This window comes from Stenella coeruleoalba, assembly GCF_951394435.1.
Source record: "Stenella coeruleoalba genome assembly, chromosome: 15".
In the NCBI taxonomy this organism is placed as follows: domain Eukaryota; kingdom Metazoa; phylum Chordata; class Mammalia; order Artiodactyla; family Delphinidae; genus Stenella; species Stenella coeruleoalba.
Window position 1 is genome coordinate 841,399 of NC_137161.1, and position 27,250 is coordinate 868,648.

Here is a 27,250-nt window from a genome sequence, read left to right on the forward strand (position 1 = left end):
GAGCAGCACCCTCCTTGACAAGTACACGTGGTTTATCTGAACAGGAAGCGCACAGAGGAACGGTTCCCGGGCCCGGCCTCTGCCTCCCCTCCTTCCGCCTCCAGACCCTCTTCTCCAGCTGCGCTCGGTGTCCGGGATCCGGTGGGGGGACGTTCGGGCTCACTCGGGGCAGCAGGGCGACCGTCCTGGCAGGAGGAAAGGGTGGGTGGGTCTGGGGGAGGCGGCGGACAGCTGACAGCCGTCAGGAAGCAACGCCCGGCCTGCGCAGCTGCGTGGACCAGGCCCCCGGGTCCCGGGTCTGCACAGACCCGCCCCTCAGGACGCTGCCCCCTGGGCCCCTGCCCCGGCCGGGTGTCCACTGTGGTGCTGACCCCCACCAGGGCCTCCCTGGGTTCCCACTGGGCCAGCTTCGGTCTCCCGCACCCACCTCAGTCCTGCCGGCTCCCCCGAGGCCCCCACACGCCCCACTGCGCCCGCCCCAGCTGCTTCTCTGGCACCTGCACGACGCTCCCCGCTGCTCCCACCCCCCACCGCCCCCCGCTGCGGCCCAGGGCTGCCTGTCCGACTGAGGGCTCCAGGCTCAGCTGAGGGGCAGGAGGGATGTGCCGGCCCGAGGGGTGCAGGCGGCAGTGCTTTCCCTTCTCGAGGGGCCTATGCTGACCTGGGGAAGGCGGGTCCTGGGGGCAGCGGGTCCAGCCTTCAGGCTGAGGCTGGAAGCTTAGGGTCGGGGGTCCCTGACCTCAAACAGGCACTGATCATTGTCTCAGAGGCCGGGGTGTAGTGTGCGGTGGGGATGGGGGAGGGGGCTGGGGTGGGCATCATGACAGCACCTGCCAGCTTTGGACGGCAGGTACAAACAGGGGGCACGTACAGCAAAGACAATGTCTGGGGGACTGTGGTGGGTGCAGTCGGGGGAGTCCCTTCTCCACCCATCCCCGTCCACCCCCCGCCCTCGGTGCAGAACTGTCCTCCCAGCCGCCACATCCCACCCCCAGCCGTCTCCTTCCTCCCCATCGAGGCCACAAGCTCCGTCTCCCCTCATCAACTTCTCCATCCATCTCAGCATCAGCATCTGAGCCGTGAACAGCGCCGCAGCCCCAGTCAGATGGGCGGACTCATTACAACAAGGTCACTGGACCAAGCCTCCCGCTGAGGCAGCCAAGGAGAGGGGGACGGATCAGGGACGGGAGGGAGGGGACCAGAGGCTGGGGAGGAGGCCCTAAGCTCAGGCTTGCTGGGAAGTTGGGGAGGGGCTGTTTCGAGGGCCCCAGGCAGCCAGGCAGCCCCAGTTCTGTGTGGGTTCAGGGGGCCTGTCTCCCCACCCATCACCTGGGGGAGGAGGGCCACACAGAGCCACCGGCCCCAGGACTGGGGGAGACCCTTCCCCACGGGGGCCAATACCTCTGTCCTCTGGGCGGGGACCACCGTGCCCCACTTCTCCGGGGAGCCGGGCCTCTCTGTGCGTGCCAAAGGCCCTGGGGGCCTCCAAGATGGGCATGGGGGGCCGGGTGCTCTCGTGGGTGCAGGCGTGGAGCTTCAGCAGGTGCGCTGCGGGGGAGGATGGTCAGAGGGGGCGGGGCAGGGAGACCTTCCCTCGCTCTGCCTTGGTCCGAGGCACGTGGCCCAGGAGAATGGCCGCAAGGCTGGGTTCGCTAACGACCGGGCGCCGGGCGTCCCTTCCCTCCCGGGTGAAGGCGGAGGCTCTGGGGCCCTCACGGGAGGCTGGGCCACTCACTCTGGATGGCGGACTCGCAGGCCTGGCCCACGAGCTGGTAGATGGTGGCCAAGGACTGTGGCTCGCCCTGGAAGGGAGGACGGGCCACGTGGCCAGTGGATTGAGCAGCCCGAGTCAGTGCCTCCCTGTGCTTCCCCAGGGACGGCCCAGACCCCAGACTCCCCACACTCACCTTCTCTCCTCGCTCCCCCTTGGGCCCCGGCAGCCCCTGAGTGGGAGGAAAAGGAGAAGCATCTGGACCCCGTGGCCGCCCGCCCAGCGCGCCCCCCAACCGAAGGCTTCGTGCGGGACTCATCCCAGGAGTCCCCAGAGGACAGAGGACCCACCTCTCCCGCTGCGAGAGGGAGCTTCCCTGCCCCCTGGGCCCCACCCAGCCTGCAGGCCCAGGTCTGCCCCTCCCCGGCCCCCAGAGCCCACGTCCCCTCACCTGCCCCCCACCTTGTCTGTGTTGGGCCGGGCAGGGGGTAGCCTGGGCTCTCTCCCCTGCGAGCTTAGTGCCAGCCTCGCTCTACCAACGTGCCAGTCGCAGGACACCCTGAGCGGTCAGCGGGGACAAGTCTGCACACATGTGACCCCCCCCCTTGCTGTCGGGCGGATGGGCTGGGTAGGGAGGGGCTTACCGTGGGCCCCACAGGCCCCGGGGGTCCTCGCTCCCCAATGCTGCCTCTGGCCCCCGCCGTGCCCTGGAAGCCCTGCAAAGGCGGGGGTTCCGGTTTGGCTGCAGCTCCGGTGCGGGGGTCCCTCCCTTCAGTCCCGCCTGCTCTGGACCAAGAGCAAAGCTAAGACAAGCTATCAGGGGACGCCTTAGCTTGTCCCCAGCCTCCTGCAGGCTGTGCCTCCTACCCACCCCGCGCCCAGGCAGCACCCCTGCACGTCCCGCCCGTTGTCGCTAGTTCTGCACTAATACGTCCCCACCCGCGTCCCAGTAGTCCGGGTGTGACCGCAGGACGGGCCCCCCGCGGGGGCTTCTTGCAGGAGGGGCAGTTCGGCCTTCCAGGAACCCAGCGAGGCCGACCCCCGGGAGATCCTGGCCGGGTCTGGGCTGCCGGCCCCGGCCCCCCAACTCAGAGTAGCTCCCAGCCCCTGAGCTCCGCTCTGACCTCCAGGAACACCAGGCTGGGAGGGAAGGCGCTTCCGAGTGAACGGCCGTGCCCCCAGCCCTCCAGCAGGGCGGCCTGGAGGCAGAGAGGGAAAAGGGGGGCCCGACCACGTCCCCCAGCCAGGCCCACCCGGGAGCCCAGGCACCTTCCTGCGTGTGGAATGGCGGCGTTTCCTACCAACCTGCCCGATGCGGGGAGCGGGGAGGGGGGCGCGGGGGCGGGCGGGCGCTGCTGCTAAGCTCCTGGGATAAGGACTCTCGTGCGCCCAGCGCCGCCGCTGACAAGGCCCCAGCCTGGGGCCGAGAGGCCGCCCCGGTCACTGTTCAGCTCAGCCCCAAGCAACCTGGGGAGGGCTGGTGGGGTGAGTGGTGTTGGGGGCTCACGGAGGAGACGATACGCACCCTAGGGCCAGGGGGTCCGGGCAGGCCAGCAGTCCCCTCCAGGCCTCTCATTCCCTGAGGGCAAAGGAAGGAGTGGGCGGGGCAGAGGCAGGTGCCCCTCCCACAGTGACCCCCAAAACCCACCACTGTCGGGGGTACGTGCTTGTGCCGGGCTGGGGCTGGTCCACCCCAGGGCCTGCCCCCGCCCCGGGCAGTCTGTGTGGGCTGACACTCCCCTCCCACCAGCCAGGCCCTGGCGGGGGCAGGATAGGGGGAGAGGTGGGTGTGGGGCAGAGAAGGAAGTCCCACCACAGCCTCCATCTCCAGACCCTCCCGGCCAGGCTCCTCTCCCACCTTTGGTCCCTGGACGCCAACCTTCCCAGGGGTGCCCTGGAGGCCGGGGTGGCCCTGGAATAGAACAGAGGCAGCCAGCCAGGCTGGGCCGAGGTCCGACCCGGAGGGGGAGGCCCTGTCCCCAGACCTCCGTCCTGAGCACACAGCACCGGTGCTCCGAGTGTGGTCTGACCCACTACCTGCAAGCCGGGGCGTCCATGGTCCCCCTTCTCTCCTTTGACCCCTGGTGGACCCTGGACGGGGAAGATGGATGGGCGGGAGGGTGAGGGGAGAGGGGCGGGGGGATGGGAGGGAGGGCGAGGGGAGAGGGCCGGGGGGTGGGTGCTGGGGGGTAGGCAACACCTACCACGGGTCCCTGGATGGTTCGGCCCTGGGTGCCTGGTGACCCTTGCTGACCTCCAGGACCCTCGGGTCCCATCTGTCCGGGTGGCCCGGGCTCTCCCTGGAGACACGGGGGTGTGTGGTGGGGCTGAGAAGACATGTGGCCGGTCCTGTGGCCCCTCCTTCGACCCCGCCCTCCTGCTGGCCCACGGTCTCCAGACCCAGGCCTGTCACAGGCATCTTCACCCTCGCAGACCACTCTGGGAGGGAGGGGCCCTGCTATGACCCCACTGTATAGCCAGGAGCTGGGCCGCCTCCGGACGGGCCAGCACAGAGCCCTGAACTCCAGACACCAGCACATTCTACCAAACCTCTAAGGGACAGACGACGCTAACACCATTTAAACTGCTTGATTTGCAGTTTAAAAACACAAAGCCTGCTTTCAAATAATCACGTGAGTCAGGCATATCAATGCACCAAACTAAAGCAAACCACAGGCATTCCCATTTGTGAATAGCAACGCGAGAATCCCAAATAAAACCTGAGCGCACAGAAGCCTGCGGCCCGTTAAGTGGGCAGCGAGCGCGCGGTGACCAAGCCGGCTTTTAACGCGAGCAGGCGCGGCTCAGAACGTGGGAGAGATTAAATCATTCACCAAACTAATAGCTTCAAGAAGAAAAACGATTTGTTTGCGTCCACAGCAGCTGATGAGGCACTCAATCTTATTTAACGCCCGCTCTTGATTTTTAGAATCTCCTAATAAAATAAGGTAGGATTTGACTATCACGAGGCAAAATGTATCTGTCTCAGCTCCCAGGCCCGGCCCACACTCAACCGGTAAACACCAGAAGCATTTCTGTAAAGGCAAGAGGAGGACGTCTTCTCTCACCGCGGTTCTCTGACAAACTCTGGAGTGTCACCACACCAGACAAATAAACAAGAAACAGAAAAAGAAAAAGAAGCGAGTGTAATAAAAATCGGAGTCAGTGAAGTGATTTTTCACAGGTGATGTAAATTTAAACCAGGAAATTCCAAGAAAACCATCTGAAAATAAAAAACTATTGCAAATAAGATAATTGAATAATAAAGGGGGCACAAAAATCGTACACAGAGAGGACGGAGGATTGGGGGAAGCTGAGGGCGGAGCTGGACGCCAGGACCCGCGTCTGAGGCAGCCGTTTGGACTCTGGGGTCCGTGGAAACTCGTGATGTGATTAGGCTGCATTTGAAGTTGGCGGGGGCTGTGGCTACCCAACCCTGGGAGGACGGACAGGGCAGTGGTCTGGGGAGGCAGGAGGAAGCACGTTGTGTGTCGGAAGGTGCTAGAGGCACCAGAAGGGACCAGGAGCGGGTGGGCCCTCTCAGACTGAGGAAAGCCTCGAACCGCGGTGCGGAAGTCAGGAGCCGTAGAGACAGACCCGCGCGGTCCACTAGACAGAAGGGACCAGGAGCGGGTGGGCCCTCTCAGATGAGGCAAGCCTCGAACCGCGGTGCGGAAGTCAGGAGCCGTAGAGACAGACCCACGCGGTCCACTAGACAGAAGGGACCAGGAGCGGGTGGGCCCTCTCAGACTGAGGCAAGCCTCGAACCGCGGTGCGGAAGTCAGGAGCCGTAGAGACAGACCCGCGCGGTCCACTAGACAGAAGGGACCAGGAGCGGGTGGGCCCTCTCAGACTGAGGAAAGCCTCGAACCGCGGTGCGGAAGCCAGGAGCCGTAGAGACAGACCCGCGCGGTCCACTAGACAGAGGCGATCCTAAAATCTGCCTGGAGACGCGTACGGTCGGCCAGGTCAAAAGACAACAACAGGGTAAACCAGTCACAACTCAGGGCACAGGTGTTTCCGTTAAACCTAGAGCCCCACGAGCGAAGAAGAAGAGGTAACCCAGCGGAGCGGGCGCTGGAGGCCACGCGTCCGAGAAAACACCAGCAACTTTCAAAGCCGGTGGAGCCACTGGGGAGAGAAACACACTTGAGGGCAGAGGACACACGTCCTGGCCAGATGCCCAAGACTGCCCGCCACGCGGTCCCTAGGCTGGGGCCCCGCGGGGAGGGCACCGTAGCCCGGTTGGGGGGCCCCGCTCCTGCCTGGGGTTGGGCTGCGGGGGGCTCAGTCCTGCACCCCCCCGCCAGGATGCCTCACAACTCACCCTGGGCCCTGGGAAGCCCTGCTCTCCTGGGGCTCCGTCCCTCCCGGGGTGGCCCTGCAGAATCACAAGCGAGGCTGAGGCCGGGCTGCACGCTGGCCTCCCCAGCAGCCCTGGACTCCAGTCCCCACCTCTAGGGGGAGAAGAAGAAGGGGCTCCGGGGGCGAGGGTGTCCTGGCCCACCCTGCCCTCCCACAGCCAACTGGTTACCGCGTTCATGGGCTCAGGCGGGTCTGGGTTCCAGCCCTGGACCCTCCCTGGTGAGGTCTGTGGACCACCAGCTAGAACGGGTCCTGGAGCCCCAGGGTGGCCAGAGGGTCTGGACCTGCCCCACAGCGGGGCCCAGGCCTGGAGCTGCCTCCTTGGAGGCCTGGGGAAAGGCCCCTCAGGGCTACCCTACAGCCCAGCGTGCCCAGGACAGAGGCTGCCTGCATGGCTGCGACTTGTGGCCAGGGACCAGCGCGGCGCTGCAGACTGCTGGGCCCAGACCCCCACCCCAGTGGGGAAGGATGGCTCCGACACCAGAGAGGGGCCTGCTTGGGAGAGGGAAGGGGCTTGCAGGAGGGGACTTGTGGGCCGGGGGGGTGGAAGAGGCGGGCAGGACACTCATGAAGTCTCCCATCTGGGTGGTGGGCCTAGGGACGGCTGCTGGGGCATGCAGGGCCACCCTCATCACCGCTGGCAGCAAGATATGCCAGGAGCCCCTGGTCACCCCAGGGAGGAGGTGCTGGACTCACGGGAGGTCCTTGGGGGCCCGGGGGCCCAGGGGTCTGCGAGGAACATGCACAGGCAGAAGGGAAGGCAGGGCAGGTCTCTCCATCCTTCTGGGAGAAAGGAGACCCCCACCATTAAATGGACCCTTTCCTCAGTTCTTGTTCGACCCTAGAGCTCAGGGTATCCACGGACACCAGGGTCCAGGGAGCCTCCAAACCCACCCCTGGGAGGCTGGGGGGGAGGGGGAGGACCTGGTCCTGGGTGCCCACCCCCCAAGCTGCCTGACACAAGCCCCCAACAGGACTCCCTCTCTCACTCCCTTGCAGGCCACCAGCATGGCCAAGCCCGGTGTGGGCACCCAGGGGAGTCGGTAAGGACCCCTGCCCACAACCGTGCCCACAGAAAAGGGCAGTGGCCCTGAGTACGTGGAAGCAGCCACCCCTGGGGCTGGGAGCTTCCAGGCCTGCTCCAGCCTGCCTTGCCTCAGGGCCTCCAGGACACACATCCAGTCGCCCTGAGCTCCGGCTCTAGCCCTGGGGGCCGCCTCCTCCAGGAAGGCTGTCTGGATTTCTCCTGGAGCGGCAATGACCTGGATGGCCAGTCTACCCCCAGAATCTTTTGCCCTCGGTGGGCACTTGCCCGCCTACCGAAGCCGGGAGCTCGCAGCACCTGTCCTCCTCTGCCCAGGAGTCACTGCACACAATCTGTAGCATCTGGAGCTGGAACTGCAGGTGGGGGGGAGGGGCAGGGTCGGCCAGGCGCAGCTGGGTCAGGGGGCGGGAGGGGGTCCGCCAGCCCCGGGTTGTCTGGCTCACCGAGGCTGAGCTGCTCCGGGGGCCCCGGGCCTTGGCCAGTCTCCCCAGTGTGACGAAGCCGGTGGTGGGCAGGCTGCCGGCCTCCCCAGTGGGCTTCTCAGCCACCTTCCGGCAGTCCACGTAGAGCCTGACCTTGGAGCGGCCCACGGCTATGTGCACCTGGGAGACACCAGGATGTCTCCTGCGGCCCCGGCCAAGAAGGGCTCCCTTCCACGCCCACAGGCCAGGGCCAGAGCGGGGAGGGGCAGGTGACCATCCCCTGGGGCCTGGGCTCAGGATCCTGACTCCACCCCAAGTCTCGTGAGACCCCCCTCGCGGGGCCTCAGTTTCCCTCCTGTGAAATGGACCAAATGACATCCCGCACAGCCCCTCCCAGGGACTTGTGGGACGCAGGAGAAAGGGCTGGAAGCTCTTTGACCCAAATTAAGGGAAGGACGTCCAGGGTGGAGGGGACCACAGGAGCAGAGGGGGAGCCACGGTGACGGGGGTGGGCAGCCTGTGTCCTGCAGAGCCCCATGGGGTTCTGCCCCAGAACCTGGCAGCCAGGAGGGTCTTAGGCAGGGAGGCACATGCGTGGGTCCTTCCAGGACCTTCCAGGACCTTGTGGAAGCTCCCAAAGAATATCCTCCTCACTTCGGGCAGGTCGAAGGTGGCCTCCTGCAGGGTGGCGCTGGGGTCACGGCTGAAGTAGGTCAGCGACTTTCTGCTGGCTGGGGGGCGGGGCAGGGAGCACGTGAGACCCTCAGGCGAAAGGCAGGAGGACGCACCGGAGTGGAGCCGCAATGGGCGTGCAAAGCCTCAGAGGCCGTGCTGCACCAGTGGCCCCTGCCTTCGAGGAGTGACCGGGGCCCACCGCTCCCCTCCAACTGACCGTCCAGCAGGACCCCCAGGACGGGCCGGAAGTCTTCGGCCGCCACCTGCCACAGCGCGAAGACCTCGCGGGGCGTCTCGGGGAGCAGGCGCAGGAGGAAGACGACTGTGTGTTCCGTGGGGAGGGTGGCCAGGTGGATGTCGCTGTGGGGACACAGCAGGGGCGACCGCAGACCTGAGAGGAGGCCGGACCCCTGGGACCGCAGAGTGGTGTCCTTGGGGCCAGGCTGAGCCTCTCCTGCCTCAGCTTCCCCATGAGTAACGCGGGGAGTGTGAGGGGCAGGACTCCCGGCCTGGGCCTGTCAGGTTTCAACGGGAACAGCTCCCCCAAGGCCCAGCAGGGACCACGGCCAGTGTCCACGATGATCGTTCTTCAGGGTCTCTGCGTGGGTGGGGAGGGTGCAGGTCGAGGGCTCCCAGAAAAGTCTCTGAGCCTGTCTCCTGGGCCAGGAGCCCACAAGCCCAGAGGCAGCTCTGCCCTTGGGAGCTGCTCAGACTGGGTGGGCAGCTGGGGTCTGTGCTGGTGCCGTGCCCACCCTGGTGCTCAGCGGTGGGGAGGGGCAGGGAACAGGGTCTTGAGTCACCCAATAAAATCGCTCCTAATGGCCTGCAGCCTCCCTATTTGCCCTTCCTTTGCTCTTGGGATAACCAAGGGCCTAGAAGACACAGCCCAGCCTCATGGCTGCAATTCTTTAAGCAAAGCGACCCCAGGGCCTTGGCACGTGCTGCTCCTTTTCCTGAGCGCCCTCCCCTCTCCCATTCTCTCCTACCCTCTGCCACCTCCTGGGGAGCCTTCCTGACCCAGGGAGGAGCCCCTTCCACTCTTAGCAGCCCCAGGGTTGCATTTTGTATTGCTCAAATTTCTATTACAAAGTACGTGATTTGCCTTTGCAACGTAAAACATTTTAACTTAAGAAAAATTATGCTGTGCGTGTGGAATTTCCAATGAGTGATTAAAGACACCTCCATATACGAAGTGGGGCAACTATTAGACCTCGGAGGTCATCACAAGCCTTGATCGTGGTGAGTCACGAAGCAGTGGTTTCTTACAGACTCCGGATATTCGCAGCATCAAATGAAAGCACAAAGGAGGCAGTTCTCAGGGAGACAAATTTGGTGGCCCCCGCCCAGAAGTCTGCACGTTTGGTCAATCCCTGGGCCACATGGGGAGAAGGACCCCCCCCAACCGTGTCCTCATTCCGCCCACAAGAGATTTATTAATCTGTGGAACTCGGATTCCCGGAGCCCACATCCCCCCGGGAGGCTCCCTGGCTGGCTCTGGGGTGCAGCCGCTGGGCCTGGGGGACGCCCCCCCCACAACCCCCGCAGGGTGCCCTCCTGCTCCCAGGCCCACGCCGCCCCGACCTGGCCCGGCGGGTCAGCTGAGCGTCCTTGAGGAGCGTGAAGGTCCTGATGGGGCCGAAGGCCGAGGGCTCCATGGCCACGCCACGCATGGAGGCGTACTCCTTCTCCACCAGCCCGAAGGCTGCCATCAGGTCAAAGCCTGGGGAGGGGTGGGGTGCGAGGGACAAGCAGAGACGGGAGGGGAGGTGGGGGAGGGGGCAGAGAAGAAAGCCAGGTGTCAGGTGAGGGGAGGCAGCAGGGGCAGCGAGGGAGACGCAGGCCTTCGGGGGCCTGCTCCTCCCCCTCTCCCTCCATCCTGGCCTGGGGGAGGACACGCAAGCAGCACCGTCCTGCCCCTTCTGTTGCCCGCAGCCCTCGCCTCCCAGCGGCCCTCAGTGCCCGGACCCGCCCATCCCACCCCCATCCCCACTCGCCGGCCCTGCAGCCGGGGCTGAGCAGCTTGCTGGACATCCCGCGGGAGACCCCGCCCCAAGCTGGGCCCCCGCCTGCAGCCCGACCCCACCGCCCCGACCTGGCAGGTCTCCCTGACCACGGGGGCCCACGTGTCAGCCTTCCCTCTGGCTGTCTCAGACCCACAGCAGTAAAGATGCGATGCCAGGGACCCTGGCTCAGCCCCTCGCCCGCCCCGTTTCTGGTCAGCAGAGGCTCACGGAGGCCATGCAGGACCCGGGCCTCCAGCATTGCCTGACCCCAGTCCCAGGCCACCCCCCTGACAAGGACCCAGAGCAGGGGCGGCTAGGGGCTGGTGGGAAGCAGCTGCCACACAGGGTGGGGGGACCTACCTGGGAGGGAGCCATCCGGGTGGAGGGCCGGGCAGGCTGCTGAGAGGTGACAGAGGTCAGGGTCAGTGGGGAGGGGCCCCTTGTGGCCGGACACCATGCCCTGTGGTCCCCACACCTCAGGGACGGGGATGGGACAGGGACAGTGTCCTGCTGCCTCAGGTTCCACCCCCAGGAAGACAGCATCCGGCTGGGTGCTGCCACTGGGGGCTGCACGCAAGAGGAGATGCGCCCCAGGCGGCAGGGCCAGGGAGATGCCTGGGTGTGAGGACGTGCCCGGGGCACGGCCATCCCGGGACCCAGCTCTGCAGGCCTGCCCACTGCCAAGCTCTACGTGGGCGCTCAGGATCGCTCACAGGCGAGTGCGTGCAGAAACTAGGACCCTCAGGGCGGGAAGCGGCTCCCCGCTCAAAAGATAGGAAGGGTGCTGAGCCTCAGGTAGTGAGGCCCTCGTCCCCAGAGGTATTCAAGCCAAAACCAGGCAACCCCACGGAGGGGACACAGAGGGAAGCTGGGGCGGTCGGCTAACTGGCCTCTGAGGGCCTTCTACTCCGAGCGTCTGATTGCCCAAGAAAAGCAGCAAAACAAAAGACTCCTCTCAGCCGGGCCCTGGCCTGCAGGTGGTGGGACCCCAGGGACAACCAATACCCCGAGGGTGGGGCCAGCCCGGCATGGGCCCTGGGCTCCGCTGCAGCCGCCCCGTCTGTGGTCTGCGTCCGGCTTCCTGCTCCTGCAGGCTGGACGTCTGCCCTGCGCCTCCCAGACGCAGATCCAGGAGAACACCGGCCGCTCCCCAGCCTTGGGCACCTGCAGGCCGGGCCACAGCCGCGATCCCCTCCGCGTCAGCCTGCACGCGTTCAGCTGGACTGCAGTGGCCTTAACCCTTGGGGTCCCGGTTGGCATTCTACACCGAGGAAGGTCTTGCGTGAAGACCGGATCTCCTTCCGCTAAGGTCTGCAGTGCAGGGTGCCTCCAGGAGTGACAGGGCCCACACATCCTGACTCCCGGGGACCTGCCAGGGTCCTGGGTCCGGCTGGGGTCTGCTGGGGCCTGGGGGTCTTAGTGCCCACTCACCCGTCTGGCCCGTGGCAGACACTGCCACACTCTTCCCTGCTCCGTAGACGGCTGAGACTAGGACCCGGTACTTGGTGGCCGCCAGCAGGTCAGGGAGAGTCACATGGCTTCTGGGTCCTGGAACGGAGATCTGGGGGGTGCGGGGGAGATGGTCACCTGAGCGTCTTTGCTCATTTGGGCGTCTCAGCTCCCTGTGGGTCCTGCCATGGAAGAGTGGCCCCCTTAACAGGCAGGGTGGGACGTTGTCTCCCCCAAGGCCCAGGACCCAGGGGCCCACGAGGGACGATGGCTTCCCGGCTCCAGGGAGACCCACCGACTTCTCGGGTCCCGAGCCTGAGGCCAGCGCGTAGGAGAGCTGGTAGTGGAGGACACGGCCACTCGGGGGTGTCCAGCTGACTCGCAGGCTGTCAGGCGACTCCGAGGCCAGGGCCAGGTTGGAGGGTGGGCTCCAGCTGACTGCGGGGGAGCAAGGGGCGGGGGGGCCTCAGATGGCAGCACGTCCCCCGCTCTGCACCACGTCCGCCACCCTCCCATCCACGGCCCCGCCACGCTGCCCAGTGGCCTTGGCCAAGACAGGGTCACCAGGCCAGCTCCAGGACCGTCTTGGGCACTGTGTCACTCCAGGTGACTTGGACCCTCGGCCATCCCAGGGATGCCTGCCTGGACGGCTCAGGACCCAAGTGGTCCAGCTGCAGGGTCAGGGACTCGGGGGACTGCCTGTCGGGGGCCCACAGATCAAGGGGTCTGGGGCAGAGCAGGGGTCACCTACGGGGGGTGTAGCGGAGGGACACGGGGTCACTGCGGGCCCCATCCCTGTAGTAGGCCAGGATGGTGATCTCATACTCCGAGTGCCTCCCCAGCCCGGGCAGGACGGCCGTGCCCAGGTTCCCCGGGACAGAGATCTGTGGAGAGGAGGGACCGCGTGTCCAGCCGTGGAGTTGTGTCCACACGTTGGGGCCTGGCCCGGGCCACATGCGGGCCAATGTCCCCAGGGTGCAGCATGGGGGTCTGAACCCCGGGAGCTGGGGTGGGGAAGGTCTTCTCCCCCGACACCTTATGGGCCTTCCCCTCTCCCAGGGGCGTCCACGTGATCTGGTAGACAACCACGCCGGACGCCGCTGCGGCCGCCCACTCCAGCTGGACTTCGTCCCCAGGCAGCTCTGTCACCGACAGCTGGCTCGGGCTGGGGACCTTCCCTGGAAGAGGGAGACTGAGGCTGGGGTGGCAGAGGGGCCCCCAGTCTTCACGCACAGTGCCCGCAGGGCCCACTGTCACACCTGCCCAGGTACCCGCCCTCACCTGGCTTGGTGCTGCACAGAGCAGACACCGAGCAGCTATGTTGATCTTAGTGTCCAGGGGCGCAGAGGGAAGCAGCCTGGGGACACTCACGTGTGGTCAGGCGGCCAGTCAGTGTGGAGGAGCTGCCCCCAGGGTAGAGGCAGGTGACGCGGACCGTGTAGGCGGTGGAGGACGAGAGGGGGCCCAGAGTGACCGAGGTGGCGCTCCCAGGAGCCTCCATCTGCAGGCGGGTGGGGGTGGGGACATGGGCAGCTGCGGAGGGGGCAGCGCCTGCCAGAGGGAGACCCAGGCCTGCCCCGTGACCACCCCCAGACTGGGGAGACGGGGACGGGGCGCAGGATCCATGGCACGGGGGTGGGGTCTTGCCCACCAGCCCGCCCAACAAGCCGATGTTTTCGCCTCTCGTGACGCCACGCACCCCCCGCCCACATGCACGAGGGCTCTCGTGTGCGGTTCTTTGTTCCACGTCTGCCGCCCCCAGGGGCCCACGAGGGCCCAGGTGGTGTCAGGTGCCCTCCACTTCCCCTGTACAGGCTGAGGCTGTGCCTGGGGAGACCTGGCCACACCCACCGACCCTGAATGCAGGGTGCCCAGTGGGGGAGGCGGAGGGCGCTGGGTCCCCATGGACAACTCATGCCCCTGGACAGCCCAGGACATCGGCCCCGGCCAGGGGCTGGCCTCACCTGTCCCGAGTGGCCGCCCTTGCTCGAGACGTAGCTGACCCTGAACAGGTGCACAGGCCTCGCGGTGCCCTCCCAGGACACTCGGGCCGAGTCATGGCTCACGTCCGAGAAGCTCAGGTGCCTGGGGGGGGCCAGGGCGGCTGCAGGGCACACCAAGGCCTCAGGGACCGCCCCACACGTACGGGGGAATGGCGGGCGATGGCCAGGGCTGATGGGACTACCGGATGGGGTCGGGGTCCCCCACCCGTGGAAGGTTGCGGGGAGCCAGAGTGGGCAGCAGTCTGCGGGCGGGGCACTCACGGGTCCTGGCGCGGATGCTCTGGGCCTCGCTGGTCTCTGCCCCTCGCAGGCTCCGCACCCACACCTCGTAGTCCCTGCCCGGGGCCAGCCCATCCAGCAGCGCCTCGGGCTGCCCCACCCGCACCTGCGGGAGGCTCACGCTGGCCCCTGCCTGCGCCCCCGCCCGCCGGCCCAGGCTGGTTCCCCCGCCTCCCCTCCCCCTCGGCCCCGCACCTCTCTCCCCTCCTCCGTGCTCTCGGGGGAGGTGGGTGAGCACTGCACCAGGTACTGGGTGGCCCCCGCCGAGGGCTGCCAGGTGAGGTGGATGGCTCTGGGCATCACTGCGGCCAGGGTCAGCGCCTGGGGTGGGGGCAGGGGCGCTGGGGGAGACGGGGCGGGCGTGGGGGGGCTTTAGAAACGCAGCACAGGCAGAATTCAGCCCCATAAACCAGCGGGACAGAGGGTCTCAGGCAGCGCAGGCCAGGTGTGTCTTGATGAGACACGGTGGGGGGAAGACCAGCGCGGGTGGGGGGCACAGACAACTGAAGTCCCTGTCCCGGCTCGCCCTGGGCCACCCTGCTTTCACTTAAGGCCACATGCTGTGTGGTCCCATTTATATGGAGGGTCCAGGAATGGCAAACCTCAGAGACAGAAAAGAGATCAGGGGTGGGCAGGGGCCGTGGGGAAGGGGAGGACTGGGGGTGACTGCTAAGGTGTTGGGTGTGCGATGCTGGGACAGACGGACACCACCGACTGGTACACTGTAAATGGGAGGGTCGTGGGGTGTATCTCAGTAGAGCTGCTGGGGGGTGGCTCACGCAGGCCCTGGGGGCCTGCGGGCTGGACGGGGCGGGAGCCCCAAGAGTGCAGGCAGCAGCAGTACTGGGTCCCAGCCACGACCGGGGTGACGACACAAACGACACCACTGTGCTCAGAAGAGGACACAGGGTCGGAGAGGCCCAGTGACTCGGCCTCGGTCACAGGCTGGGGGTGTGCCCCACCCGGGTTAAGACTGCCCCGGTGCCAGGCTCCGAGAGGAGGCTGCAGGCGGGGGCAGCCCTTACAACCCTGAGCCCAGGTGCCCCCTCGCCCACCTGTGGTCACCGGGCCCTGCAGGCCCTCACCGACGCCGGCCTTGTAGACGGGGAACACGGAGACCAGGTACTCCGTGCTGGAGGTCAGGTTGTGCAGCTCTGCCGAGGAGGCGGGCCCCTCCACCACCACCTGGAACAGAAGCCTCGACAGAGTGGGCGGGGCGGGGGCGGGGGGCGCGGGCTGGGGAGGGCTGGGTTAGCCCGCGCTCTCTGCGCGGCTGCGTCCCTGTCCAGGTCTGGGCCATCTGCGGGGGCAAGGGGCTGCGGTTTGGTAGCCCCCTGCCCCTGCCACTCTTCTTCCTCCACGTGTGGGCCCGGGTCCAGCCCTGCCTGCGTGAGGGGGGGCCCTCTCACCTCCCTGGGGGCGCCGCCCTTAGAAGGCCGCAACACAATCAGGTACTTGAGGGGTGGCCGCGGGGCTGGGGTCCAGGACAGGTGGATGCTGGAGGAGGTCACCCGGGTCAGGACCAGGCCGGTGGGAGCGGAAAGGGGGTCCAGGGCCGGAGCGGCTGCGGCCGGTGTAACTGTGGGACGGGAGGGGGCAGCTGGCGACAGTGGCTCTGCCTGCGCCCCTGGGGGCCACTTCCAGGAAGGACAACGCTCCCCCAGGTATCCTCAGAGCCCTGAGAACCACGTGGGCGGGGCCTGGCGGGGCTGCGGCCAAGCATGGGCGGCCCTGCCCTCGTGCCACCCCTGCTCGCTCACCTGGGCCGCTGCGCGGGCGCCTGCCCTGCACCTTCTGGCAGACGAGGCGGCTGAGCAGGCCGGCCAGCGAGCCGAGCTGGGGGAAGTCCTGCACGCTGTGCACGGTGACGTCCAGAGGCTGGGACGCCAGGAGCCTCAGCTCCGCATCGTCGGCGTTCTTCACGCCTGCCGCGGGTGGGGCGAGCTGTCCGTCGCGAGCCAGGACCACTGGGCCCCTGCGAGGCATCCAGCCGGCAGAGGCTCCTTCCCAAGCCACAGACCCAAGACTCCACAGGCCCAGAGCGGGGCCACCCGGCCGGGCCCCGCGAGAGACGGGCTGGTGTGAAGGTGGGGCTAGACACCCGAAGGTCCCCCTCAGGCTGTGCATGCCTGCCTGGCTGTCTGTGGGTTTGGGGCCAGGAGGGAGGCCAGTGTGCTTTCCTCGGCGTCCTGCACACCCTGGGGCTGGGGTCAGGCACCGAGGACGACGGTCTCTGCCTCCAGGAATCCCTGCCCCCAAGTCTGGAGTTTCCTTCCCAAGGAACAGAGTCAATGACCGGCCAGTTAAGGGAGCAGAGCAAGGCCTCCGGGCCGTGCACAGGGCCCGTGCAGACAGGAGGGGGCACGGACACGTCTACAGACACTTTATTAGAGAGCGGCCTTGCCGCCCACGCCGACTCACGCGGCTGCCTCGGAGCAGGGACTTGTCCTCCCCATTCGCAGACAGCGGGCTGGGGCTCAGAGGCCACAAGACCTGCAGCCCCGGGGGCGGTGGTGGTGGGGGCGTGGGAGCCACCTGCTGTGAAAACTCCCCGTGAGAGCCTGGGGTCTGCTCACCCACAGCAAAGACGTCAACGCCCAGACCCTTGAGCATGTGGCCAGCAGTGCGGGCATCGTCCTGGGACTTGCCGTCCGTCACCAGAATCACCAGCTTGGCCGCCTCCGGACGGAGACCCGCCACGGGCTTCAGGTTCTGTTCCAGCACATGGGTCAGGGCCAGGCCTTGGGTGCAGTGAGAAGAAAGTGCTGGCAGCTCCGAGCACCCTCCCTGCCCACTCGCGAAGGCTCCACCAGCCGCTGGCCCCCTGCTTTGCCCACCAGGCCGGTCCTGGCCCCTTCAGGCTGCGGGGGCCCGGAGGGCAGCGATGCCCCCTCTCCTTCCCTCAAAGGCACCCAGAGACTCAGGGGCCAGTGCCCCACACCCTGCTGTCTTCTCAAGAGCAGTGAGGCCCCAGGACGGGAAACAGGGAGGGGACCTGCGGTGGGGGCAGGGGTCTGCCAGAGCGAGACCCCCTGAGGGGGCTGCTGCTGGCAGGGCCCCCCCAAGCGACTGGTGGGCCCTCCCGGGGGCCTCTACCGACCAGAGGAGTCTCCTGGTTTCAGCAGGACTGCCCAGCACACCACGTTCACCATGGATGAACGAGGTGGACTTGTCCTTTGCAAAGGCGTGAATACACAGCTCTCAGGCGTGGTTCAGAACACACGTTTCCAAATCTGGGAAGGCGCGAGGGCTGGGAAGGCGCGAGGGCAGCCGACCTCAGGACAAGACCTGAATAGACCCCGAGGGTGGGGCTGGGGCCAGGCAGACCTGTGAACGTGTTTCCCCCTCTGTACTGGAGGCCACGCACGGCGGCCAGCACCTCCTCCTTGGTGTCAAAGGCATTCAGGTCCCACTCGGTCTGGGGGTCCCCGCTGTACTGAGTCAGGCCTGGAAGGGGAGGGGTCCCCACTGTACTGAGTCAGGCTGGGAGGGGTGGGCACACAGCAGGCGGGCAGGACACACACAGCCTCGCCGGGTCACCAGGGAGGCACATCTGCAAAGCCTCGCTTTCCACACAATGTCCCCCCAGGAGCCAGCTGTCCCCCCAGTGCAGGTCGGGACCCCACCCCTGCCTGTCCAGGTGGGAACTCAGCCTTAGTTCCCAGAGGCTGCGTGTCTCCTTCCCCGATTCTCACTCCCTTTTCCAAGCATCGCCTGTGCTGGGGGCTGGCAGGAGTTGTGAGGACACCCCGGGTGGGGCGCAGGGCAGGGCTGGGACCTACCTACTTGGACTTTGTCTGGCCCGATTTCAAAGGGCTCAATGATGCTGGCCAGGAAGTCTTTGACCTGCTGGAAGTGACTGTGACCAATACTCCAGGATCCATCCACCAAGAAGATCATGTCCACGGGTGTGGGGGACGTGCAGCGGAACTGGGGTCCGGCTGGGGAAGGAGGGGAGGGAGGCGAGGTGCTGGGCGAGACCCGCTGCTGCTGCAGGACCCTGATCCGCCCCGGAGGCGGGCTGCAGCCCCAGCATCTCCTTCCCCGGGACAGGTAGAGGGTAAGGAGCCACAGGACTCCGGTCTCAAGTGAGGTGAGCAGCTGGGTGTTGGGGGACAGGCACTAGGGTCTCCCCAGACTTAGAAAACCGCACTGGAACTCAGCCCATCATCCCAGGCCCTCCGAGCCCCCCCAGAGAGGGTTCACAGGACATCCAGCCGCTCTGGCACCTCTGCCCTCCATCAGCCTTGGTGGTGCTGGTCACTGTGCGATTGTCTATGGCAGGGGTAGGGGGGTTCCACCTTCCTCATCCGGCCGACACGACACCTGGGCCCAGCGGGCAGAGGCTGCCCAACGGGGTGCCAACCGGGGTCGCTGCGTCAGCACCACGGACAGCTCCAGGCAGCTGCCCACCCTGCCAGCTCTGGGCTGAGGCCTCACTGTTTGGTGAGGGGGCTTGTCCAAAGGACCCAAGAGCTCTTTGGAGACAAAGCCACACCCCTCGATCTGGGGCTCCCTGAGTTTTGCACAGACAGTGCCCGCAGGCCAAGCCCCAGAGCCAGGGCCAGACCCCACCTGAGGCTCCCGGGCAGGGTAGGTGTGGTGAGATGCCCCCCCAGTGGGGGAGGCAGGCCCTGGCCTCAAGTCCACTGGGAGACAGCAGGCGGCCCGGACCCCAGGACCCCACGTGAGGCTAAGGAAGGAGGTACTTTCTTCCATTCCAAGTCTGATGGGAGAAACAAAATCAGAGACATCTCAGGTCTGATGGGGGGGGCACAGCCCTGCCTGCAGGGCCTCGAGGGAAGTGCGGCGCTGTGGTCCCATCCCGCTAGCCTGCGGAGGCTGGCACCCTGGCCATCTTACCTGGCTTCTCTCTCCCTCCAGCCGAGGCCCTGGCGTGGCTGTGCTCTTCCAGGTCTGGGGTGCGCTGGGCAGGGGCCTCCCCCTCAGGGCCCCTGGGTGGGGGCTGTTCCTCACCAGGTACTCCTGGGGGGGGTGGCCACAGCTGTGTCAGCTCTCCCCAGCCACACTCAGGCTGGGGGACTCCTGAGAGGGGTCAGGGTGGTGGGACCAGGCACTGGGGCCCCAAGGACGCCCCGAGCAGATGACCTGCCCCAGTGGGTTTAGTGAACCGAGGAGCGCGGCAGCCAAGCCTGAGTGAAGCTGGGGAGTGTGAGGTCAGAGGAAGCACGTCCTGGCCGCATGGAGAGGATCCGCGGGAAGCTCAGGACCGCTCCTCGTCCCAGGCACTTACCGTCCCCCGGCTTGGACCCACCAGGCGTGGGCAGGTCTCGGCTTGGGGCCAAGGCCACTGGGGGCTCGAGGTCTGGGCTCCCCTCGTGGGAGGGGCTGGGCTGCAGGGCTGCCCCCAGTGGCCTCCGGCTGCTCCTGCTCGCAGAGCTACTCTTCAAATCTTGGACTGCACAGAGATGCGAGGGGCTGTCAGGACCACCGGGGAGGGCAGAGAGGCCTGGGGCTGCCCACAACCCTCCCCGCGAGGGTTCGTCCAGGCTCCATGGGGCTCCCAGTCGAGGGGCTGCCAGGGCTCAGCTCCAGCCTCCCCTGCACACATGCACCCCCGGAGGGACTTACTCACAAACTCCCTCCGAGCCAGCAGGACATTCCCTGAGCCCGTGAGCTCGAAGATCTGCAAGGTGTACCCTTTGGAGGGGCTCAGGCCCCCCACCGTGGCCTTGGGGGTCTTGGTAGTCAGCATCACCTCCTGCTCCAGGTCCCCTGGGTGGGGGTGGGGAGAGCTGTCGAGCCCGCCCAGGTGGATGCTGTGTGCGCGTGTGCACCTGTGCGTGCAGGTGTGCTGCGCCCACTCTGTCCTGCGTGTGCCTGCAGGTATGTCAGGGAGGGGCAAAATCCTGCAGGCGCCTCCTCTTCCCCCTCCCCCAGCTCCTCCCCTTGGGGCGGGGGAGGGGAAAAGGGGAGAGGTCTTTGTTGCCCTCTCCAGGACCTCCTGGGTAACAAATGGAGAAAGAATGTATCTCTGCGGCAGCAGAATAAGATGCCTTTACAAAGCTTCCCCAGAAGGACTTATCCTCCCCAGAGGGAGGACCCATAAGCCCTCCAGATGCCCAGCACAACAGCCCTGGGGACAGCGTGAAGGTGTGAAGACGGGGGCTGCACACAGAGAAAGGCCCCACCTGCCCGTGTGCAGGGGGCTGGACGGCACACAACAGCGAACCTGCAAACATGTCCCACTGTGACTCTGTGAGTCTAAAAAAAGAAACTATTCCAAAGGAGACACTGCCACGCTCTCAGGGGAGGCAGTCGTGGAACCGACTGGAGAGACTGCAGTCAGAGGCCAGGAAGCACCTAGCGGCTCTCGGGTCTCAGGAGCTAGGAAGGGGATAACAGAGGAAGGACCTGCACGCCCGCCCCATAGTCCATTGTCTTGCGGGGCGGATGGCCCCCAGCCTGGGTCCAGCCCCACGTGGGGAGGTGGGACAGGCCGGGAGGGCGCGGGTGTTGGTGCTTCATATGACTCGAGCTGCGTAATTCTCACAAAACCATCCCCCCATTTTGTAGGTGGGAAAATCAAGTCACACAGTTACTCAGTGGTAGAACCAGGATTTAAACCCAGGTCTGTTGGGTTCCTGGGCCCGCCTGCACAGGGGAGGGATGTACAGGCAGGCCCTTTGAGGAAGTGAGTCCTTGGCATGTGCCCCCCGCCCCCGCCATTCTTTGGGTTGAGACACTGAAGAGCTCCACCCAGGAGCAAGGGTTAATGAGGATAGACTGGCTCTTGAAAGGACTGAAGCCCAACTTCAAATAATCTTAACTTCTAAAACAGAGTGAAGATGACCCAAAACTGCTAGTTCACATCACTGTCTGTCAGAAACAAACATAAATTGTTTCTGAAGGAAGGCAATGTTATCAAAGGCCATAAATTATTTCTATAAGTTGTCACAATGTCTGGTATGCAGTAAAAAGTAACCGGATATGCGAAGGAGCAAGGCAATGTGATTGAATGTTAAGAGAAGCATTAGACAACAGAAAGAGAGCCACAGATTTCCCAGATACTGGAGTCATGAGACTTTCAAATAACTATGCTAAGTAGTTTGAAATTTTAAAAGACGAGCCTATGAATTCAGGTATCAAACCATAAAAAAAGGAATCCTTGAATGCAAAAGCCAAACGGAAATTTCCAAATGGAAATTCTAGAATGGAAAAACACAGGGACTTCCCTCGTGGTGCAGCGGTTAAGAATCCATCTGCCAACACAGAGGACACGGGTTCGAGTCCTGGTCTGGGAAGATGCCACATGCCACAGAGCAACTAAGCCTGTGTGCCACAACTACTGAGTCTGCACTCTAGAGCCCATGAGTCACAACTAGTGAACCCGCGTGCCACAACTACTGAAGCCTATGTACCTAGAGCCCGTGCTCTGCAACAAGAGAAGACACCGCAATGAGAAGCCCATGCACCACAACGAAGAGCAGCCCCCGCTGGCCGCAACTAGAGAAAGCCCGTGTGCAGCAACGAAGACCTAACGCAGCCAAGAATAAGTAAATAAATAAATTTAATTTAAAAAAGAAAGAGAAAAACACAAAACATGATGTTAGAAATTCAAAGAATGACCTAACAGCTTGTTACACACAAATGAAGAGATAAATGGTGGAAGATCAGTCAGAATAAAAAACACGAAGTTAAGCATGGAGAGATACAGGGATTGAAAATATAGAAGAAAGAGTAAAAGGCACAGATACAGAGAGAGAATGGGGCACAAGCAATGTTTGAGGAGATACAGCTAAAGAACTGTAAAACAGTAGACACCGATTTGAGAAGTCCTGTGAATCTGAAGCAGGAGAAAAGAGACCCACACCCACGAACATCAGATTAAATGTGCTGAGAATCCAAACAGAGGAAAAAGTCTCAAAAGCAGCCAGGGAAAAAGACGTTACGACAGCAACTGGGTTGATAACTGAATTCTCAGGAAAAACAACAGAAACCAAGAGACGTTCAAAGGAGTCTTCAAAGTGTTGAAGGAAAGTTCCAACTTGAAATTCTATACCCAGCAATAATATCCCTCAAGAATGAAGGCGGAATAAAGACATTTTCAGACAAACAAACAAAACCCCCCAAAACACAAGAATGTGTAACCAGCAGACCCTTACTAAAGGAAACATTTTCAGGCAGGAGAAAAATAACCCCAGACATGCTGGAAGGAAAAGAGAACAACAAAAGGGTAAACACGTGAGCTGGTCCAAATTCACGTCGAATTTATACACTACGCAAATGAAAATGTTTTATGAGATTTAATATGGATATAGATTAACATGCATGAAAAGGGGATAAATGTAGTTGTGCTGCTCCTGTGTGGGAAAAGGTAACGTAGCCTTCATGGATGTTACACGTTGATAAGTTAAGGATGGCACGGCGGTCTCTGGGTGATCACTGCAGGAGTAAAGGGATACGTAACTACTGAGCAGAGGGGGACATGGGATGATAAACAGCGCTCAATCGTCCCCCACCTACCCATCAATCTTAACTTCACACACAAAAAAGAGACACTAGACGCTGCGGGCCTCCAGCTGTGGCGCAGCAGGAGTGACACAGAACCACTTATAAAGGATTGTTGTCAACAAAAGATAATCAAACCTGAATCTGACCAAACCTCTGGGACCTGTCAATCTTCAGGACAGACGGGGGTAGGGGAGCAATAAAAGTGGCACCACGGGGATGCCATCAGCAGAACAAAGAATGTTGGAAGTTCTGGCGGACAAACGACCTTCTTTCTTCAACAAATAAGTGTCAAGGAAAAGGAGGAGAGCTGTTGTAGCTGGAACATTACCGGAGACACGGGAACAGCACAGTGTAAGGACTCTGTTGGGATCTCAGTGCAAAGAAGTCAATTGCAAAAGATATTTATTAGGCAAGCTGGAAGATTTTTAACACAACAAATTATTTATCGATGGTTCTGAAATATTTTTACTTTTTAGGTATGCCAATGGTACCAGAGTTATTTTTTGGTCCTTCCTTTTAGAGAAACATACTGAAATATTTATAGACAAAATTATATAGTGTCTGAGACTTGCCTTAAGATAATACACTATAAGGAAGGAGTTGGAGAGACAGACATGGAACAATAGTGGCCGTACGTTGATAACTGTTGAAGCTAAATTCTGGGAACATGAGGCTTCATTACATCACGCTCTCTTCTTTTGCATGTGTTTAAAATTTTCCATAAAAATTCAGTGCCACAAAAAGACAAGAAAGGAGAGGAAAAAATTATAGTGTAACAAAATGAAAACAAGTAGGAAGATAGTAGATTTAAACCCAAATATATCAGTAACTTCATTAAATGTAGGTGGAAAAATGTTTCAATTAGAAGACAAAGATTGTAACATAAAAACAACACAAATTCTATGCTTCTTAGAAGATGCATCTAAAATGAAAGGCTAAAGAAAAATTGAGTAAATGAATGGGAAAAGGTTTTCAGTGCAAACGCTTCCTGGTGGACCAACACTGATCTCACAAAAAAGAGATTATAAGAAAAGACTGCAACCGCAGAGATAATGAGAACAGTTCATTATGAAAAAGGTTCAATCTACTAGGAAAATGTGATAATTCTGAATCTGTATGCACCTAACATCAGAGCCTCAATGTATAAAACAACGATTAGTGAGAAACCACAGAAAGGTGTATCTATAGTCACGATGGGGGATTTAAAATACTTCTCTCAGGAACTAATGGGATAAGTAGACGCACACGAAATCAGCAAAGATAAAAAAGATGTGAAAAATAAGGTAAATAAATCTGGCTTAGTTGAGATAGTAGAAAACCACAGGCGAGTCAAGAAGGGGGTTCTGCTTGGGAGCAGAGGGGGTGGAGACCGGAACGGGCCTCTCCTCACCCAGGGCATGAGCTCCAGTTTGCCTTTGCATCGTGCATGTACCCATTCTGCAATCACACACCCACGATTGTGGGCTCGTCTGCGCGTCAAACCTCAGCTTTTGAAAGGCTGTTCACACTCGCAGCCCTCATCCCGTCTGGAGGTTTGTGTCGGGTTGCCAGGCGCCTCTGCCGCCTGCCCTCCTGTGGGACGCGCTCTGATACCGTGAGTCTGCCCTGGCGCTGGGCACTGGCAGAGCCCTAAGAGCTCTAAGCTTGAGGAGGATCCTTGTTTCTTCCAAGTGAGCGAGCGCCTTCTGCGTGCGCCAGGCGCGGGATACGGCGGTGGGGACTCCAGGGGCCCCGCTCTCCTGCCACAGCTTCCCCGTGTTAGTGGGGCAGGGGGGGAGGAGGGAGGCAGAGTTGCGAGGAGCCGGGCACAGCGACCGCCATGCTGACCGTGGTCACCATCAGTGCGCGCAGAGGGGAGGCGCGGGCCCCTACCTGCCCTGGGCTTCACCTGCACCAGGTAGCCGAGACTGCTCCCCTCCGACTCCCTCCACTTCATCTGCAGCCGGTCCTCAGGCAGCACCGCCAGCCTCAGGCGGCTGCTTGCTGCGAAGGCAGGACGGGGGTCAGGGCTGCCCCCTGGCAACCGCCCCAACCAGCTGTGGGGGCCCCGAAGCAGCTGGGGCCCCATCAGGGGTCAGAGGGGGCCAGTCCCACCTGGGGGAACTCTAGAAGAGGCCCCACCCGGGGCTGAAGAGGACTGGGACCGCCTGGCAGCACCCGGGAGGGCGGACTTCTGTCCAGGGAGGCCCCCGCCCCCGTGCACTGAGGCCAGCCTCCCGGAGTGACCGTAACTGCCCCACCGGAGACGCGGGCACTGAGCCAGCACTGCAGCTGCCATCCCGCCCGGATGTCCCCGCCGAGTCCCCGCAGCTGCAGACCCCAAGGTCACCACCAGGCTCACACAGCCCATGAGGGTGGGGTGCCCTGGGGTGGGCCTGGCCTTCCTGGGAGGAGGACGGGGTAGCGAGGCCTCAGCCCTCAGGCACAGCCTGGCCCCCAGCTTCCGGGGGCTCCATCCTGGGGGGAGGACGGGAGCTCCATCCTGGGAGGAGGACGGGGGCTCCATCCTGGGGGCAGGACAGGGTAGCGAGGCTTCAGCCCTCAGGCACAGCCTGGCCCCCAGCTTCCGGGAGCTCCATCCTGGGGGGAGGACGGGGTAGCGAGGCCTCAGCCCTCAGGCACAGCCTGGCCCCCAGCTTCCGGGGGCTCCATCCTGGGGGGAGGACGGGAGCTCCATCCTGGGAGGAGGACGGGGGCTCCATCCTGGGGGGAGGACGGGGTAGCGAGGCCTCAGCCCTCAGGCACAGCCTGGCCCCGGGCTTCCGGGAGCTCCATCCTGGGGGGAGGACGGGGTAGCGAGGCCTCAGCCCTCAGGCACAGCCTGACCCCCCAGCTTCCGGGGGCTCCATCCTGGGGGGAGGACAGGAGCTCCATCCTGGGGGCAGGACAGGGTAGCGAGGCTTCAGCCCTCAGGCACAGCCTGGCCCCCAGCTTCCGGGGGCTCCATCCTGGGGGGAGGACGGGGTAGCGAGCCCTCAGGCACAGCCTGGCCCCGGGCTTCCGGGGGCTCCTCGGCAGAGGCGGCTAGTTTGGAAAGTGGGGACAGAGCTGGGCTTCTTCTGGCGGTCCCCCTCAGAGCTGGGGCACAGGGGAAGGGCAGGGCCGGGGGGAGCCCACGGCAGACACAATGATCGCTTAAGAGCAGGGAACAGCTGAGCCGGGCTGCTGGGCGGGCCCCGCTGATCCCTGGGGCCTGGGCTGAAAGGCAGGAACGCCTCAGGAGCGGGGGCCTTGAAAAGCCACTTGTGAACAGGAAGCCCAGCTCATGAAGAGCCTCTGTCTCCCGCGCCCCTGGCATGTTGGGGGCCATCCCCAGCTGCCTTCTGAGTCTGCACGTCAGGGCCTTGGTGGGGCGCCTGGGAGACAGCACCCACCCAGGGGCACCCCCCACGAGGCCACCCTCGGGGAAGGGCAGCGTGGATGTGGGGCCCCGCCCCGCCCTAGCCCTCCCCTGTCTACCCAGAGCCTGCAGGGACCTCATGCTGTCTGGACTCAAGTGTCTGTAGGGGTTCCTTAGTGATTTGGCCCCCTCGGGGTGATCCTGTCAGAGCCCCAAGGACAGAGGGCCCCGACCACCTGCGTGCAAAAGTATAACCTCGAAGATGCACCACCAGTAAGAAGGCGGTTACCAGAGCCGGGGCTCCGGGCTGGGTGGCGGCACGATGCACCCCTGCCGCCCCCGATGAGGCCAGCCCTCGGCAGTCTCCTGCCCCTTCATCACCCGTGGGAGCCAGGTGCACGCCAGGGATGTGGCCGGCAGGGGTGGAGCCTCGGACGGCCCCTGGGACGTGGACACCACCTCCCAGTGTCAGTCTACGCAGCCCTCCCCCACGGGTTTGGGGTGTTACAAAGGATACTGCGACCAGCGTTACCCCGAAAGGCACACACTGTGAACGTCCAGTAGGGAGCAGAAGCGTCCCCTCGCTGGATGGGGTGTACCCGCCCAAGGTGCTACCCGCAGGGGGCAGGGGGCTGATGTGATGTGCGCCTTAGAGGAGCTTAAATGAGCAGGGATCTGCTGGAGGCAGCATCGTGGGCTCTCCTGGGGGCGGGGCATCACTTTTTACTCTAGATTCTGCTGTTTTGAAAATTTCACATTGAAAAGGCATCTGGGGGTGATGGAAAAAATATTAATATAAGAGGGAATTAAATGCACACGCAGTGTGTTAATAACTGTTAAAAAAAAAACCCAAACAACAACAACCGGAAAACAAAAAAAGCCCAAAGAAATAGAAAGACCGCAAGGCCAAATGGTCAAGCCACAGCTGAGGGCGACACCGTGGGCAGAGCTGTCCCCTCTTCCCGTCTCTGCCCCCTGAGCATCTGTCCCCCCAGAATAGCAGCTGCTGGGGGCTCAGGGCCAGAGGGAGGCTGGTCCCTTGGGGGACCTGTGCCCTGGGCAGGTACGGCCTGGGGTGGGGGGCAGGCAGGGGCCACAGGAAGCCCACACCCGTGTCCTCACCTTGTCCCTGGCCGAGTCCCAGGGTGACACCCAGCCACAGCCAGAGGCCGACCCCGAGGCGGGGGCACACACGGATGCTCATGGTGTGTGGCCTGCGGGAGGAGGAGAGGCCACTCAGCCATCTGTCCGTCTGTCCCTCTGTCCCCTCCTGACCTCGAAGCCAGAGCTTCTTTGTCTGCGCCTGTGTAGGCCTGGGGCCGAGCCCATACCCGGAGGCCTCCAGCCACTTGCCCTCCTGTCCCCAGGGGCCAGCATCCCACAGGCCTGGGGGAGCTTCCTGGATCGGGAGGTCAGCTGCCCTCCGTCTGCCCACCCGCACCCTCTGCGTCCCGCCCTCCGGACCCTCTCCACAGGCCAGCTA

At 63.3% G+C, this 27,250-nt stretch overlaps 1 protein-coding gene across 1 annotated transcript; it reads right to left on the reverse strand.

Moving 5' to 3' along the window:
- On the reverse strand, positions 1 to 26,971 carry COL20A1 (collagen type XX alpha 1 chain; the record flags this gene model as incomplete). The annotated part of the gene is made up of 34 exons (XM_079944594.1): positions 1 to 185; positions 1,402 to 1,548; positions 1,736 to 1,802; positions 1,908 to 1,943; positions 2,356 to 2,427; positions 3,237 to 3,290; positions 3,570 to 3,623; positions 3,749 to 3,802; positions 6,039 to 6,092; positions 6,773 to 6,859; positions 7,397 to 7,474; positions 7,565 to 7,723; positions 8,165 to 8,274; positions 8,436 to 8,578; positions 9,800 to 9,938; positions 10,582 to 10,617; positions 11,653 to 11,782; positions 11,966 to 12,108; positions 12,422 to 12,554; positions 12,706 to 12,848; positions 13,042 to 13,171; positions 13,635 to 13,774; positions 13,935 to 14,058; positions 14,148 to 14,293; positions 15,008 to 15,137; positions 15,362 to 15,531; positions 15,713 to 15,877; positions 16,529 to 16,693; positions 17,280 to 17,399; positions 17,735 to 17,893; positions 19,228 to 19,371; positions 19,545 to 19,688; positions 24,300 to 24,410; positions 26,890 to 26,971. The coding sequence occupies 34 exons, from the start codon at positions 26,969 to 26,971 to the stop codon at positions 160 to 162; spliced, it is 3,795 nt and encodes a 1,264-aa protein (XP_079800720.1). The 3' UTR covers positions 1 to 159.
- Positions 26,972 to 27,250: the final 279 nt, after the last annotated feature.